Below are 18,522 nucleotides of genomic sequence, written 5' to 3'. Positions count from 1 at the left end.
AATAAAGGGAATGTCCTCCCAGTTTCCCTGAAACTCTGTGGCTCCACTGCCATATCTTTATTGAATTATATTATCAACTCTTATTTTGTATTCAGATGAGAACTGCAGAGACAAATACTTCAACTGCAATGTGGTGGTCCAGGCTCGCCTCTGCGTGTATGATTACTACAAGACAACATGCTGTGCTTCATGTTCCCGGGTGGCCCACAAACAGTCGACCTATCGCCGACAAAGCTAGCGCTCTCTACCAGGGTCACTCCGCTCCATGGTGGTCCAGAGTCAGTACCCCCTGGAGGCCCTCTGGTCCTGTGGCAGCTGGGAAGAATAGACTGGCTGGACCTTGCCTAAAATAGGCACTTGTTGTTTTTGCCAACTGTGGAAAGTGAAGAAGGGACATTTTTGTTGGTTTATTTGAAGACAGCTGTTATGAGGGAAAAATGGTGTGTGCCAAGAATCCACTCACTGCAGATGTCAGCTGTGGTGAGAGGCATCAGTATCAAAGTGGAGAATCTAAAACACTTAAAGGATTTGATCTGTGTCTTATTCAAAGAATCCCTCTTCTTTGCTTCAGTGGGAACAGTTTGCAGGTACTGTTTACCGACAATGACGCTTGTGGATTACTTATGAAGAGGAGAGCACGAGCTGACTGTGTAACATGGACCATATATGGTTACACAGCAGAACTCAGATTTATGGCAGTTAATGTAATCGCACATGTTGTCAGTTATTTCGCATCCACTGCTGACCAAAGATATGTAACCTCACCAAACTGCCGACAGTAGCAGATCACCACCTTTTCCTGAAAAACAAATACTGTGCACCTTCCCTGCTGCCAATTGCATATATTTGACTGTTTTCTGGCAAACCATGTCTTTTTCTCCCTACACAGCTACGAGGTCCAAAAGCAGCCTATGTAATATGTATGTATAAATGTATGTATGACAATGTGAATGATAAAAAAAAATGGTTTTCAGGCTTCTTGGACAGCCCAACACTCTGCCAGTAACTGAAGAGAAAGAAAAATCTCCCTCTTTATTTATTTGTGTGGTTCCCTGTTGTTACATGAACCACCCGTGGCCTCTTTTTAGCTGTGGTGATAAAACTTTTGTTGCCTTTAAACTAGTCACAACTTTGAACTCGGTGTAGGCATTTCACAGCCTGCTGGATGACAGAAGCAGATAATCAGAAAACCTTTGCATTTTTGGAGAGTTGAAACTAACTGTACATATTTCTTTATTTCTAGTGGGATATGATCATTCCACACTGTGTAATTCCTATGAAAAAAATATACTGAATTATCTATAATATATTATTTACATTTGACTCTAAAGAGAAATCATTTCAATGTTTTACAGTTCTTGATATGGTGATACATACATCTGGTTTGCATTTATAGTAAATCCTTATTAGTGACCAATCTTTTTCTACCATAAAACAGCCATTTTCAGTTTTGTACAAAAGTGCACACAGTACCTCTGAAATGCTCGGCTCTTGTTGTAAATGCTATTATTGTTTCCCTCCAAGAAAGATTAACTTACCTCTGATTCATAAGTACTGTATCCAGATATTTTGCAGATATTTTCCTCTATCAGAGAAATAACTATTTTGAAGTGTCAACATGATGGCATGATTTCTTTTAAATCTTAATTCAATCATGAAACAACTGAATTAAGTATTCAATATATGACTGCAACTAATAAAACATCTGTATTTGCTTTATTTTAGATCCCAGCTGTTCCGATGTTAATTTTCTTGAGGAAATTTTCTCTAATAGGCAGTAGACTTTTCAGCAGCTTTTCCTTGTGAATCAGTTTCACATCACATTGTGCATTCTTTTTTTGCAGCAGTTAGAGTTTGGCATGTAGACCCTGAGCTCAGCACTCCCAACAAATATAATCAGCACAGCACAGAAATTGTGGTAGATCCTGGAGTGATGGAGAAGGAGCAATGCACTAATTACTTATAGTCTTTCCTATGAAGATATTAACACTTTAAAACATTGAGCTTAAGCATAAGCATTGAACTTGCAAAAGTGTTTTTGTTTTGTTTCTGGTCGATTGAAAAGATTAACAGGTTTAAACTAATGACATTTCACTCTGCCATCTAATCTGTATTTATTGTATTACTGTAAATAAAATTAGTGAAGCAAATTATTGCTCACAATATGAGCCATTAATATATCCACTGACTTAGCCCTGGTTCACAGCATTTTTCTTCTGCTAGTACGCATTCAGTAACTCCAGTGGAGCGACAGCGTTTCTGTATTTAGCTGTCGAAATTGTGGAAGTGTGCAAAAATCACCACAGAATGAAACCATCTATATTCAGAGCTCAAACAACATCTAATCTTCCCCTCACTCCTGCCCTCATCATGAACTTCTTCCTGCAGCTTGACCCCTTTTTATTGCCCTCTCACTTCTGCACCAATCTTTTCTCTATTATTGATGACACATCAAAATTCCAGGAACAGAAAAGTGCTTTCATCCTCTACTGTCTTGAAACATTGGCTATTAGAGGAATATTTACTGACTACATGTTGTGATGCAGACAACCATAGAACTGTGTTCTGTTCTAACCTCAGGGTAACCTCCTACGTCTTGCACATTGGCGGTCAGTAGGTGTCTTAGACTATGAGGCATGAATACAGAGCCCACGGTGAAACTTCATTATATCCTCCAAACTGCCATACAGAATAATGGTCTCCACAATCTCTTCCGGGTGAATTCTTAACCAAGTGCAACCTTTACCCAGTCTGTGTATGCATGAAGTACTCTTGTACGGTCAGACTACAAACTTCTTAAATAAAGAGCAGTAACCCATTTAACTTCTTTGGAAAAAAAAAACTAAAATTAAATTATTTCATATATAGACCATGATGCAGGGATTAAATCTTTGCTTAACCAGTGCATAGTATCATAGGGGAGCTGCTGACAAATACAGTTGACAAGATAATAATGACCTCAGGTATAAAAATTTGATAAGACAAACAAATACGTAATACAATTTTACCAGACTGTACATTACTGTAATATAGTGTATGACTTTATTTTGAACATTTTAAAATAATACAACAATATATATAGAAAATATAATACTTATTTTTTATTTATACTTTCTTTTAATCCCGGCTCCTTCAGTAAATAATACCCACTTTTTCTTTTTGTTCATGCCCCACCCTATCATAAATCCTTTCTTACAATTTGTTACATGTATTTGGTTGTATAACTCCATTAACATATAAATTTACAGATATTTAATACACATACACACAGATATTAACTGTAAATGGCACAGTAGTAGTTATAATTAACTATTTAATTTAACTACAGTTTTGTTGTAAATCAAAATATTGTCCAAATTATTTTTTTTAAACAAAAGTTATGATTTCCATTAAGTTGCATATTGCATTTTTAGAATTGTATGCCTCTAAAAAAGAGTGGCATTTATTAAGAAAATGTGATTTGCAGGACTCTTTCAAATCAATTTTTAGCTAATAAGCAGTTAAAAATGATGTTTTGTTTGTTTGGACACAAATATGCCACGTTGATGCAAGACAACTTTTCTTTTGAACAGTTTAACTGGCACATGAAACTGTGTGAAATTTTGCTATAACTGGCGTGTTAATACTTGAGTTCCCAGTAAAAATGTGTTCTGCAAGGTCACAGTAGCCCTGCCCAGATCATTTCATTACTGAGGTCGAGTCAGCATTTGTCTGAAATCTGAATAAATATCTGAATAATTTTCCACATCACTAAGTGACAATGTGTTCTGGGATTAAAACAATTAAATAAAGTATTTCAGTCCATAATCATATGGATTGCAGTCCTTTAAGTGATTAAGTCTTTCTTAGATTTTAGTAAAAAAAAGAAAAGAAAAAAGAATCCAACAACTATGCCTCTGTTTTTTAAGCTCTCCATGACCGAGAAAAACACTCCAAGAAATATTCATTACTTGTGGCCTTCATTCTAAGACCAAACTATGACTAGAAGCAACATCTGAAAACACTTCTTCCATGACAATGCTGTGTGCTGACAGTTAAAAACCTTATGTCCCACAGATATTTGATTACGACAAATCCCTCCAGTAGTGTTCCAGCTTTCTGACAAGCTGAAAGGTAGAAAAAAAGCTAAAAATAAATAATAATAATTTATCAAAGGAGAGATCAGAGAATACATTTCTTTTTTTTTATAAAGGATTTATACTGTCCTCTTCCGCCTCCATTCTTTTTAAAAATTAATTCACTACTCAATCTTTTATCATCACACGGTCAGGCACATCAAACACTTTTATGGCTCTTGACAGCAACATGTGGTGTTTTATTGTCTTCTCATTAGTTTCCATTGGTAAAATACACCGCTTATTATCAATTTTAATACTCTGTTTGTCTAGCCTTCACATGCTTCTTCTTTTGTAGGGGGAAAATGCAATCATAATACTAGATTTGAACAAATCACAGTCTATAATGAGTTTATAAGGTGGTGTATTTGCTATTAGTTGTTAAACAATTTACTGTTACATTATAGTTCAGTTGTAACCTATTGATGCCAACATTATTACAATGGAAAATCCTCCTTGTTTTTGTAGTGAGCTTTTTAATATGTTCAGTACAACAACAAAATTCTCACTGCTAAGGGATTATTAGAAACTTAGAAGCACAACCCCATTCATTAGTGGATTTAATAGCAGTATCATCACTCAGTACAATCAAAAAGGCATGTTTCTATCAAAACACTACATCTGAATTAAGTGAATTTCAACATAAAATTAATAAAAATCTTCCAAACCTAAAGCAATAAATGTTTGCAAAGAATTTTTTTACATTGAATATAATTTTGTCTTTGAGCTGTACTATTATAGAGCATAAAGTGCCCCATTTTAAGTGATATTAGTCTCTGTTTTTTCAGGATTTGTCTTATTACACACGTGATTAAACAGTCCATTCGTTTACTCTCATAAAGATAATAAAGTTACACTTCTGAAAACATTAGGAAATGATTTATTACTTATTAATAGTATGTATGAATGGCCTTAAATGTCTTATCAGAAAACTGTGCCCTGGACTCAAATGCTTTGTTAAAAAATATTTAGCATAATATCCTCATCCTGTTGATGAAGGCTATAGTGTATGTTGCTTCAACAGACTTTTTACGATGTCATTCCTAACATCACCATGTGATGGCGCCAGTGTCAGCCTGATTTGCCTTACCTCAAAGTGGATTCCCTGCTCCTGGAGTGAAGCCCCTGCCACACGAGACTTTAACATTCAGATGCAATGTGGGGCTCGGGGAGAACTGTGGCCTGCCAAGTGAAGTCCTTATCTCATGTGTGGTTAAGATTTTTTAGAGTAAACATAAAACATTTCAAGGAACTCAAAAAGTACAAACCCTGAGGAGCCTGAGCAGAGTTTTCAAAAAGTTGAGAAAGTCAATGAGTAAGCCCTCAGGCACTAACTGATTTACTGTTTATTATTGCACAGCTCCAGAAGAGGTCATAACTGAAATTTCGTGAGACAGTATTGCAAATATATTGCTCTAATGTTACAGCTTATTGGTCAAAGGCAATTGTGTTAACTGCTCTGCTCTGAGCACTTGTGTCAAGTTCAAATCAATACCACTTAAACAGTTTGCAGCCTTATGGGATCCTAGTATCTTGATTCATTTCAGGTATTCCGTGTTTTAGTAGCTATTAGGAAGGTTTCTGATGGGAAACCAAATATTTGGATTCTTACTCGTTAAAAATGACAGAATTCAAGAATAGAAAGTAGTTACAAGTTAATCGAGGCAATGCTCAGCGTACACTGACAGCTTTATTAAAAAAAAAATCATGAAACATTTTCAACAAAGATATATTATTGCCAGCTTTGACAGCATAGTTGGTACTAGTTTCAACTTGTGAGTTTGTCTGCAGAAGTGTGTACGTTATTCTGGCAAAAGTTGTCCTGGAGGCGCTGGTAGCTTAGTGTTTTGAGTTGGCATTTTATGAATTTGTCAGTTCAGTTCTGCTAAAATTGCACAAAGATATGGCTATACGACTAGAAAAAATGAGGGCTGAATTGCAGCGTGTGATCTGAGATTTCACTGGGATTGGAGCAAAATGGTTTTAAGGTCTTTTCCAGGCAGCAATGCCACCTGAGTGCTGAAAGGCTGCAGCTTTGTGTATAATTTAAATGAAATGCTGTGCTAAATATATTTGGCTAAAAGCAATAAATTTTTAAATTTCACTTTTGTAATTGAAATGAAGTAAATGGATTAAAATGGATGGAAGGTCTGGCTACTCACCTAGAATTTAGTTGAAATTCATATTGTATTTTGTGAGTCTTCGTGACTATTTTCCTGTAGCTGCTATCTATATATCATGCATACTCACACACCTATACATAGTTTGGGGTTAATTTAGGATTCAAGTAAGGTACATCAATATGTGCGCTAGAGAAGCCTGTCCAAATGTTGATGACCTCCTCTACTTCCTGCCACAGCCACCCTTGTTGTCCTTTGTAGAAATGTCATGGCTCATGTCATATCATCAAGGTTCAATTACTGCACAGAAAAAAAGGTCACATCAGACCTGCAGTAAAGACCAAAACCAACACAGACTTGCATCACGCTCCACCTCATAAATGGCCTTTTTCATGTTGAAGTGGTCTTCAGGAACAATCCTGTCAACAGATGCAAACACAACTGATAAAAGTGCAATAAACTACAGAAAGAGCTTAGTTTCATATTCTTGTTTTTAAAAGAGGTCATGTGATAGTATGGGGGGATAAAGGATCCGTGTGAGGAGATGAACTAAATTTACAGCATGTGTAGTCAAACGTGTCATGAGATTATTTGGGTGATAACATAAAGACTTTGCCTTTGAGCTAGTTCGCAGCTGACATCTGTGGACTAGCTGATGATGACTACTGGCTGTGCACACAGCTCTTGGGGGATTAGTGTGACTTACTTTCATCCATATTGTACAGCTCTCATGCAGTTTTTTTTAAACCAAAAGGATGGATTTGCAAGAGGCCCCGTCAGTGGCTCCTTAGCAGTCATGTTCAGTCACTGCAGTACTGCTGATTCACATTTTGAAGGATATTAATAGGCAAGTAAAAGATCCAAATGTCCCAAATGGCTTTAAAGTATAAAGTAAATATCCTACAATATTAGATGGGGCCAACCAACATGATTAGTGGTAAAGCAGTCATAATTGTCAAAAAGTGTGTGAGAAAGAAAATAGGAGAAAGAAAATGAGAAATATGTGGACCATAAAAGAGATGGCCTAAACAGAATGCCAGTCTCAATATAAGGAAACCTATTTCCTCTTCCTATAATGGCTCAGCAGATGGTTTAGTCCACTTGTCTGGGTTTCTGTGTTAAATCTTATGTTAACTTCACTGTGTAGACAGAAACCTAAATAAAGATGCTGGGAAATAATGTGTTGAGGGGGGATAGCTTAGTGTTTAGCAGTGTTTGTGCTAACAGGGAGGGAATGAGTAGATAAGTGAATCCATTGATTGAATCATAAAAACTGTATCCCAAGAAAGATGATTTTAATTAATATTAATACTTGTGTTTTCCACCAACCTGAAACATCCAATTGAAACAGTACACACAGCTGGATTTCAGGATATTTCAGAATATTGTTTTTTAAATCAGCAAAACATTATAACATGTATAACTGTGGGATGCCCTACAACCCAGCCAGAAGTCTGGCTCCCGTGGACCTGCCAACTCGTTATGTATATAAAACACAACTGTAAATACATAGACAATAATTTCCTAGAGGATTAATAAAGTTTTCTGATTCTGTTGAATTAGTTCTAACCTCTAACATTCTAACCTCTCCATCATTGTGGGCAACACCAAAAAGCTGTCAAAGGGCATTGCAGATCTGCACAAAGCTGGAATGGGCAAGAACCTGGCGAGAAGGTAACAACTGTTGGTGTGATTGTTCTAAAATGAAAGAAATATAAAATGAAGGTCATATAAGCTGTTAAACAACAGAAAATACTTGAACTCACTGTTTCCAAGCTAATATTGACTTAACTTTGAAGTGGTTGAGTTACAGTTGTAATGGTTGCAAATTAATTCTGAACTATCAACTTGTCTTGGACTCTGACATCCTGGAAATTCAATAATCAAGCTTGCAATTTAATGTCAGATGTGTCCTACTTAGCATGGTGTCTGACATTTTGTCAAATAAATTTAATTTCAGTTTCAGAATGACAAAGAGGATATTGATCAGTGCTTTCTGTGATGGATTCAATTATACACAGTTCTGTATATCTGACATTTCGGTTTAGCCATCAGCAAAACGGCTTGGAAGCTGCTTTAGGGATACTTTACAAGAAAATGCAGGTTGTGGGTTTTGATAATTTATTTAATTGAAAAATGACAGACCCCCAGACTGAAATGTCTGAAGTGTTTTTCTCTCCTTCACTTTGATAACATGCCAGACAGAGAATTACACAAGTATGAATAGCTCATAAAGGGTTTTAGGAACAACTGTACACAAACCCCTACAAAGCTGCAGAAGTGAGCCAGCACTTGGTTGCTGATGAAGCAGTTCAGGGAAGGGTTAGCGGGGCCTAATCCAGCAGGTAGTTGATGTCTGAAGTATATGCCAGGCTCTGCTATGCTGATAACCCTCTGATCCTGCACCAGGTGGCCCATCAAAACAGTGCCAGTTCAATATGCTTGATGCCCCTAAAAATAGGTGAAATAATATTATTAGTTTCACAATTTTCATAAAATGTTGGTGAACATTGATGCAGCTCCACTGGAGTAGCTGTTTTTCTATCTTTACTTGTCAAATGGGAGGTGTTGTGTACAAATCCTCCAACACAGCATGAAATCTTTTGGATTCATAGCTCAGACAACATTTCATCTTCCCCTCGCTCCTGCCCTCATCCTGAACTTGTTCCTTGCAGCTTGGCCTCTTTTTGTTCCCCTCTCACTTCTGCACCATTGGGCTCTTTATTATTGATGTCGCATCAATATTCCAGGAACAGAAACGTTTTCATTCTCTACTGTCTCGAGAATGCTACAGAAACAACTACTGACTACTTGTTGTGATGTGGGCAATCTCAGAATTTAAGAATTCTGTTCACATGTAACCTCATACATCATACACATCCCCAGCAAGTGTCGGACGGCACAAGGCACGAATACAGACCCAGTATGGTGACCTTGATCATGTCCTCCATGCTACAGGCAGCTTTACATGTTACTTAGGACTGTAATTTGCAAAGACGTTACTTTTCAGATCACTCCAACTTTTGTGAATACAAAATAATACATATTTAACTGTACTTAAATCCTGAAAATATAATCCTGGAACTATAAAGACAAATTTTGGCCCCTAGGGAAGGACAAAAGATTCACTTTTAATGACATTTCCTTAAATCTGGTTGTTAAATGAAGTGTCCTTAGTAAAACCGATAAGAATATGACCTGACAGCAGTGATTACAGTGTCTAAGGATTTCAGGATGGGGTCTTAGATGGTCCTCAGGTCAGGGTTGAACTTGCTGTTGGTTGGGAAGGAGCAGATGATAACAGAGGGGTAGCAGTAGTACTCTCCACAATCTCAAACAGACTGCTGGGCACAAAACATCAGGTCATTAAGCAGACTTTATTTTAAGGGCAAGAAATGTAAATAGATGGCAAAGGGACTTAACAGCACAAGAACAGTAACAATAGCGCTTGAAGGGATTTGCTGAAGGGTATTTTAAAAAGACTGCTGGTTGGAATGTCTGGCAGTAATAAAATAGTTCCTCATTTAGGAGAATCTTTATCATGTTTAAGTTTAAAGCAGGAAGCCTGGAGTGCTGAAAATCATTGAAAAGTACTACCATATCTCCACCTGTAATTGTCTTGTCAGTGGGGAGAGCCTTGATGGCCATATGATAGAAAATTATTGCCCCTAGTGGGAATAAATAAATTAAAAAGAGAAATAACAATATAAAACTATTTTTCTTCAAAATGAGAGAATAATCTAAAGCAGCAAATGTATTCCAATCTCATGTTTCAAGCTATTATTCTAAACAGGGAAATCATTTACAAATATTGACCACTAATCCCTAGAATGTACATATGCATGGACTTAAATAGTAATGGCAGAGCATGATTAGCACCGTCTCACAATTTTTCATCTTGATGCTTTTTCATCCAGGTACCCTGTTAAAGGGAGGATGTTAATATAGTGTTGTAGTGATAAAGATTTAGTTTTGACCACAACTCACCTGGAAACAACAACACAGTGCTCTCTAAAGGTAGGAGTAACAAAGAGACTTGTAATATATTCTGCATTATGCTAAAAAGTATTTTTTTTTTCACAAGAGTGCCCAGTGAAACAGAAAATGTATGTATAAGGTGCTCTAACATTGAGCTGTAGTCTTGGAGACTAGTTGATATGCTACAATTGCTGGAATTAATTTGTAAATTAAAAAGGTACAACTCGTCAACTTGGAGTTAAAATGTAATATGCTGCAAATACTGACATTTTATTTATAATTCAGTAAGACAAATAGGGATAGCAGGTATGTACAGATAATGTACATACTTCGACTGCAAAATGTAAGTATAACTTCAGTCAGTTTTAATTTGATTGCACACCTTTCTGATGTCAACCGAAATAAAACAGGCAATGAACTAACTGATAAACCATTACATTGTACAGAGGCAGGGTTATGAGTTGTGTCAGTAGTGCTGTAACAGATTGCAAAGAAAGAAGAGAAAACACTAATCAGCTTCTGTTGCCCTTTTTCTGACTCCCTGCTTTTTAAGAATTCATTCTGCACACAGTCTTTAATCATCACACTGTCAAGCCCATCAAACACCTTCGTGGATCAAGCTGTGTAAGATGTTTAATGGTTCCTCCATGTAATCATGCAATTAAGTGAGCATGATGGAAAGCCGCTCTGACATAGCAATATTAAAAACATGAACAAATCAAACTGAAATAATTAACCTTATCATCCTTTTTTTATTTTCTATTTCAAGCCTCTGACTAAATGTTATAAGCCTGTGTCTGTTATATGTCTGCTAATGAGTCCAACATGACCACAACCATTTTCTGAATCTAGATCAAATCCCTGACCAGTTCTCTGTTTCATGTATTCTTGGCAGTTCCTGATCTATCACAGACATTACAGGCCAAACATTACATAATACTGTACCACACCTATAACCACGGCAATTATTATTTATTTGAATGTAGTTAAAATATTAGTAATATGGTATTAGTAATATATCTATCTATCAACTTATCTATACATACATACAGTAGATGCATTTACATAAAATATGCTTCATTGAAAGTGTGGTAACTTCATTTGCATTGAAGTTGTATAAAACGGGACTAGTTGAAAGTCAAGTCAAATAAGGACTGCTTTAATTCATGCATGCACTGATATAGCCAGAAAAGACAGATATTGTCATGTCGTTCTTGGCATCCCAGTAAATACATATTGATTGGTGGGGAGCTGGAAATATTTCAATCCACTATAAAATGTACCAGTATTTTTTGCTTAAATCAAAACTTTGCTTTTTTCAACTGCTATCATTCCATATTGTTCTTATTTGTTTCTGTGTTCACTTGTGATTCAAGATTTCTACACAAATAAACCACACAACTAGTACAAGGCACTCATAAGAAACATTTAACTAATTAAAGCCTACCAACAACAACAAAAAAAAAAAAAACCCTGCAGGAAGAGGGATCAGAGGGTTCAGTCAAGCCTCGCTCCACATGAGCTGTGCCTGAAAAGCATTTCTCCTCATCACAGGCAGGAAACATCAATTCATCTGGAGAGTCCAATAATGCCAAGGACAACCAGGTGAGCACAGAGTCCATTATGTAGTTCTTATTCTAAGAGGGGGGAAAAAGGACAACAACAACCAAAAGAGAAGCTCCTATTTCTTATTATGATGGCAGACACATAATTACCTGACCGGGCTCCTGTAATTGCCAAGGTTTGCAAGAATCCGACTGATCAACCTCTTAGGCAAAAACCATTTTGCTCTTATCGCAAATGGGCTTTCTTAGTAATACATTTTAATTACTTACCATTCCACAATGACTGGGTGTATAAGAGTGTTGTTTACTAAGAAGCTAGTACAAAAAAATAATAACAGAAAAACAACAAAGGATCACATTATACTTAAAAATGCAATATGGTACAAATGGTTACATTTTGTTTAATAAAACAACCATCTCAGACTTTTTTTCCAAAAGGGTTTAGGGTCAGATTGGGTTGATTTAAAATTGTTAGCACATACAGTTAACAAAAGAACAAATACTAGTGCAAAGAAAACAACAGTAACATCATTATTAATCAACAAATAAAACAAAAGTAAAAATGCTTGCTTAATTTAATTATATATGAAATTATGTTAATCATCAATACTCAGTACATCTAAGAGTTTGCTGCATCCTTAAATATAAATAGAAAAACAAGATCAGCAAACAAATTATAATTATGTTTATGCAATTTGATGCCAATTAAACATACTAACTAATCCCATCAAAGGAGTTCTCATGGCAGATGCTCCCTCTATTTGTATTTTGACGTCACTGCAGAACAAGAATGCAAACATGCAAACAAGTCATCGTGTCCCCATCAAGAGCGTTCAGATGTTTACAGGAATCAGTGGTTTACATTTGTTCTCACACCACATCACAAAAAAGAGGTAATGGGAGGGATCTACTAACAATGCAGCAATTTATATTTGCGTAATGACTAACACAGTCTGTGTAGATCAGTCCATAATTACACATTCTTACAAAAGGGTGGAATCTTTAGTGAGACGGGGGGAGAACTGGAGAAACCAGATACCCAAAGAAGGGCTGCCTTACAAGCAAACATTATTTCTTATCAAATTCTGACCAGTCAAGTGTTTGTAGAGTTAATGCATCTGTTCCCTATGTTCAGAAAATATGGACTTTATAATGTAAAATACTTTCATCTTTTTAAAAACTAGCTTCTTAGCTGGGTAACCCCAAAGCACTGTCCACATGTCATCTCTACATTATGTACTCCTGTTGAGGTTTTACATACTTCCATAAAATATATTCACCAATAAATCAAAGTTTATGACTTTTCATGAATGTTCATTCAAATTTTAAAAAACGTGTTTTATTGAAGAGATGCACATGGAACAGGACTTACACTAATGATTCATACAATCACAACTTCTAGAAGATTGTAGTACAAACACTATATCTGGTGCCACAGATAATTTTTTTTGTTACAAAGAGGTACAATTGAAATGACCACTTTCATATTTACAAACACTATTACTGTTTTCCAACATGAACTCTGGATAATGTTGGGCCAATCAGATTGGGAGAATTTTTGAAGTTGTCCTCCATCAAAGGATAGGATGACTTGTTTCAACCACATTCTCACCAAAGGAAATGTAGTTTAGAATCTGGTAGAGCATACAGGTAGTACGGAGCTAGCAGGTTAAAGACAATTTAATCAAAATTCTCTTCATAGTCCTGGGTCGGAGACCTAATGTTTTAAGCTTTGGTGTTATTCTGTATTATGGGTTTTGTTCTGATTCTCTAGTATTGCTGTTTTTGTTACCTGGTGTTTCTGTTTTATTCCCATTAAGAGTTTAGCTCTTAGGTTTTGATTCTGTGCTCCCTCTGTTCAGTGTCTTCTTTGTCTCTGTGCCTCCCTCGTATGCCTGGTGTCTTATCCCTAGAGAAGGTTTAGTCTGTTCAGTTTTACGTTATGTGCTTGGTGTTAAACCTGTCATGTCCACGTCTCTGTGTCAAGTCTGCTTTTGTCTCATGCTTCCTGTTTTTTTTGATAGTCGTCAGTGTGCTAGAAGCAGATCTAGTCACTTGGCAGCCCTACTAATAAGGCCATAGTTATCTAAGTTTAACTTTAATTTTAGTAGTCACCAGGATATAAAAACTGATGTATATATTCACCAGTAAAATCTGACAAAAACTGCTTAAAATATTGTCTCAGTTTCCCCAAAATAATGTTTTGGGAAAAATAATTGTTGGGGAAAGCTTTCTTCAGCTGGAAGTTATCTGTCTACCACAACAGAATTCAACTTTGGATTCTTTGAGTGCCATTTCTTTCTATTATAATGTCTCTGGTGGAATGTAGGGTAATGTCTAGAAAAGTTCAAGGATGCGGCGCAAGTGTTAAAAAGGCTTATTAAGGCACTGATATCCTTTAAGATATGTCTTAAGTTATTAAGATATTAACATTAAGGTTCAGTAATGGCACAGAAAAGAAGGTCACACTAGAACAGCTGGGCTTTAAAGATCATGACAGACATTTCTTGTATTTATTGCATAATATAAGAAATATAAAATGCTTTTTTCTTTACACTGTATGTCAAGTGAAAATAAAAATGAACCTTTAATATTCCAAAATATTTCTGGTCAAAACAAAATGCAAAGTGTGCAGGCTGGCCTACAATTTTGTTTCAGAGTATAGTATGGTGATTAACCCTGACTTTGAATAGGTGAGATCGTTGTGCACTCTAATAAAATAACCTCTGAGTGGCGCAGTTATCATCGACATGACAATAACTAGCCAGCAGATAAGTCTGAGAAAACACAGACATCTGATGCTCTTTACCTGACTCTTGTGTCCAAAAAGAATTCATTGTAATTATATCTCTGGATGTCAATAGAATATTTTTTTCTGGTTGTTTTGTTTTTTTGGTCATCCTGCCAAAGGACTGATGAGGTTCTGCAACGGCCAGTCATCCATCTGTTTGTCCCTCCAAAATTCACAAGAACTGCTAGTCCTTCTAGAGTTTGTCAGATTTCAGTGAAATGAATTAATTTGTTCTGAATTGAACTGTTTGTGAACCTCCTTGACTTCTGAATGGATTTTAATTCTTATCTTCTCAGCTAATGTCTGACTTACCTGGTCACTGGTAAATGTCCTGATGATCCAATCTGCTAATCTAGTAGATGGATTAAAACCACCTGCCTGATCTTGTGTAGATCTCCCTTGAGGTCAACTAAACAGCTCTGACCCACTGAGGCATGGACAGGGGACCTCTGAGAGTGACATATCTCTCTGGCACCAGGATGTTGCCAGTGGATCCTTTGGGTCCTTTGAGTTGTGGGCCTGGGCCTCCAAGGATTAGGCTTGTTTTGGTGCATAACACGGATGCTTGATCGGATTGGGATCCAGGGAGTTTGCATCATCAGTGCCCCGGGCTCTTTATTGTTTTCCTCAAGCACTGCTGGGCATGTAGATGCCACTTGGGAGTTCTTGGAGTTAGTCTACAACATTTTTTAAGTGGTTAGTTTATGTCAAGGTAACATCCACAAGAATACCAGAATTCAAGATTTCCCAGCAGAAACTGCACTGTAAAGAAGTGATCGCTGCTATTCACTGCGCCTGGCAGTGATATTAATCTTTTGGCTGACTGGTATAGATGTTATGTGATGTTATTATTTCATTCCACAATCAATATTATAACTATTATATCCAGAGTAATTACTCTGCTCAGCAAAGATAGAAGCTCTAGCATGTTTTTAGTTGTAGCTGGAGGTAATCCACAGGATTTGTTCAGTAGAGCAAGATGATACTCAGTCTGACCTTCCTTCATGAAGAGTGAAAACACAAGATATGGACCCATCAACAAGCAGGTAGGTGAGGTTGTAAATATAAATCTTGGTGTCTGACTGGATCTTGCCTGATATCTGATTCAAAAGGATAATATATGTTCTCATAGAATTTCATGGCTGGCAGGTTTAGGTGTAATTCTGGGTTGAATGAGTTTGGACGTCTGTGAGAACAGTGACACCTCCATTAATAAGCAAGGTAGACACAACAATGTAGTAAATAGTAACCCAACCACCCTTCATGGTAATAGCCTAGAAATCAGGAAAATACATTTTTGAGTAAAAAGTGTATAACTGAATTACCAAAAACAGGTTACTTTATTTTCCTGACACCCCCCCCCCCCCCCCCCCCCCAAAAAAAAACAAAAAAAAAAACAATGTGCAAAGACACCAATAGAAAATCGATCAGGTTATTTATCACCAAGGATTCAGTCAATAAAATTAATTCCCCTTTGATTTGCTGACAGTCTAAAGCAATTTTCACATTTTCTTTATTAGGCTCTGGGACAGCAACCTTTAATATTTAAATGAATCTCATTTCAGAGCTCTGCGGTTCTCAAATTAGAAATACACAGCAGCGAGAGCACACTCAGTGTTAAAATAGTAAACTTAAATTAAAATGTTTATTTCACCGCTGAGCTAACGATTTTCTGCAGCATTAATTTCTTCTGTTATTTGCAAAAAGGCTGCATTTTACTGCTGTATTTTCAAGTTCTTTATAGATTTCGAATTAGGATTACCCCAAGGGGGAAAATGCATCTTAAAATTGAAGCCAATGTGGGAGTGTTAAAAACTGCAGTTTCTCTGAGTGGGACTAGAAGCTAGATGCAACTTTACAGCATTAGAAAGATTTAAATCCTGGTTTAGAAATAGTTGGTGCTCTATGGATAGTTTTTGTCTTCAATTTTATAACTCATCCACCTTGATAATTGAGTTAGGGGCAGGGCCACATTGATTGACAGGTGTCCTGACACTTCACAATGCAGAGTCCAAAACCAGTGATAGTTATTACAGTAGCTACATCTCCTATACTCTCTATGAACCCCTGAAGTGTTCCAAAGATAGATGTGAGGTGTCAAAAATGATAGAGAATGACAATGTGAAATTTCATGCTTCCTTTTTGTGAAATGCTAAAATTCCATAAACTCTTCAACCTTACTTTTAAATGTTTTTAAAAAAATGTTTTGAGGGGTCACACTCATTGCATATACATTTTTTTATTGGATTTTTGAAAATTCACCATCTGATGCAGCAGTTTGTGTCTCTTCTCCAATTCTTAGTTTCAGAAAATAAAGTTAATATTTCACATGCTTCCAGTTTGACCTGCTCTGAAAATGTAACTTTTATAGACAATAAATAAAATACACATTGCGTCTATAGTTTAGAAAGGTCTGAATGTTTAGTGATGATAGATTTATCTGGCATCATTTAATTCACAGATAACTGGCATCTACAGTTAAGCCTATAAGTTTCTGGACAATGTGACAATGTTTTGTTTTTTAAAATATATATACTTTTGTCACTTGATTTCAGACTTTAATAAACAGTAATTCTTTGTAATTTGTTAGAACCCATTAGGGAAGGCTGAAACACTACACTTTAATCGGAGCCTGGTTGTTTGATTTAAAATCTGCTGTAGAGGCAAAATTACAATAAATTAATAAAGAGACAAATCTAACTCAAGTTGGCACTAGAGGAAAAACACTTTGGGGCATTTCTGTTGGCTTTATTTTTCAACTCAAGAGTTTGTCTCTTGGAATGGTGCAAAGCCAGAAAGGTAAAAACAACCTTTTCATTAATGTTGTCAGAAAGACCTGCACCAGCTTTGATCCATGAACATCAGAGAATGCAAAATACAATTGCGTGTTTAAATTACCAGACACAGGCAGACTTGTCCAAAAAAATAAATAAATTGTTAAACCGATGAATGTGGCTGTATCCTGATTTGACATAACATCAATATTCCAGCTATTTCAGAATCCAGAGCATGTCTCGAAAGCAAAAGGCTTGAATAGCAATATTATAATAAAGCTAAAGGAGAGCTGAGGGAGCTCTCAGAATCCATGCATCATATGTGACTATCAATTTGCCTGCTCTCTTTTGCTCACCTATCCTTTATGTATGCAAGATACCCACTTTTCCTGAAGAATAGACTCCTGGTGTTATAGAAATGTAAAAAAAAGAAAAGGTGGAGCAGAGGGGTATCGAAAGAAAAACACAAAAGACAAAGGTGCAACTTATTGTTGGAACAAGGGCCAGTCAGGGAACAGATCAGCCATAAACACTAACAAACATTGTACATTGTGTATGAACTGTTCACTAAGTTGTACTGAAACCTTTGATAGTTAATAATCTAACACACATAATAGTTTCAATAATTGTGTAATTTATCTATTTGTACAGTTATGGCCACAAATGTTCTATCCATATTCACGCATAGTTTGAGTGTTTATTATTTACCAAAAACAATAAATAAAAAAAACTATAAAAACATGTAAAAAGTGAATATGGCAGAAAATAGAAAATCTAGCCCCCATCCTGAATTTGATAAGGGGCTAAGATAATCGATGGATGAAAGGATGAATGAATGGATATAAAACCTAGATAATTTCTTCTGTGCTTTTCAGGTACTTGTTTTTAAGAAGAAGAAGAAGAAAGTGTGTACATTATTGTACTTTATTGAGCCCCGTGGGGAAATTGCTTGTTTGGATCAGGAATAAAACCCCCAGGAACTATTCATTACGCGTGACCTTTATACCAAAAGGTTAAATCGAAATTAGAAGCAACATCTGAAAACACTCCATCCATAACAATGCTGTGCGCTGACAGCTAAAAACCTTATGTTCCATGGATACAACAGAGGTACTAAAAAATGATTAAACAAATTTAGCAAATCGGAGAAAATTGATAACTATCAGTCTTCCTGCTTCT

The 18,522-nt window shown here is 36.2% G+C and overlaps 1 protein-coding gene across 2 annotated transcripts in view; it reads left to right on the top strand.

The window, feature by feature from the left end:
- Positions 1–1,724, top strand: part of thsd4 (thrombospondin type 1 domain containing 4) — a 48,334-nt gene extending 46,610 nt beyond the window's left edge. For both annotated transcript variants that reach the window (XM_026174211.1, XM_026174220.1), the window contains one exon: positions 96–1,724. In XM_026174211.1, the coding sequence (XP_026029996.1) occupies positions 96–238 (143 nt within the window). In that variant the 3' untranslated portion in view covers positions 239–1,724. The remainder of the gene's footprint in view (positions 1–95) is intronic.
- Positions 1,725–18,522: the final 16,798 nt, after the last annotated feature.

This window comes from Astatotilapia calliptera, chromosome 1, assembly GCF_900246225.1.
Source record: "Astatotilapia calliptera chromosome 1, fAstCal1.2, whole genome shotgun sequence".
Classification (NCBI taxonomy): Eukaryota; Metazoa; Chordata; class Actinopteri; order Cichliformes; family Cichlidae; genus Astatotilapia; species Astatotilapia calliptera.
This window is presented reverse-complemented; position numbering and strand designations above follow the sequence as displayed.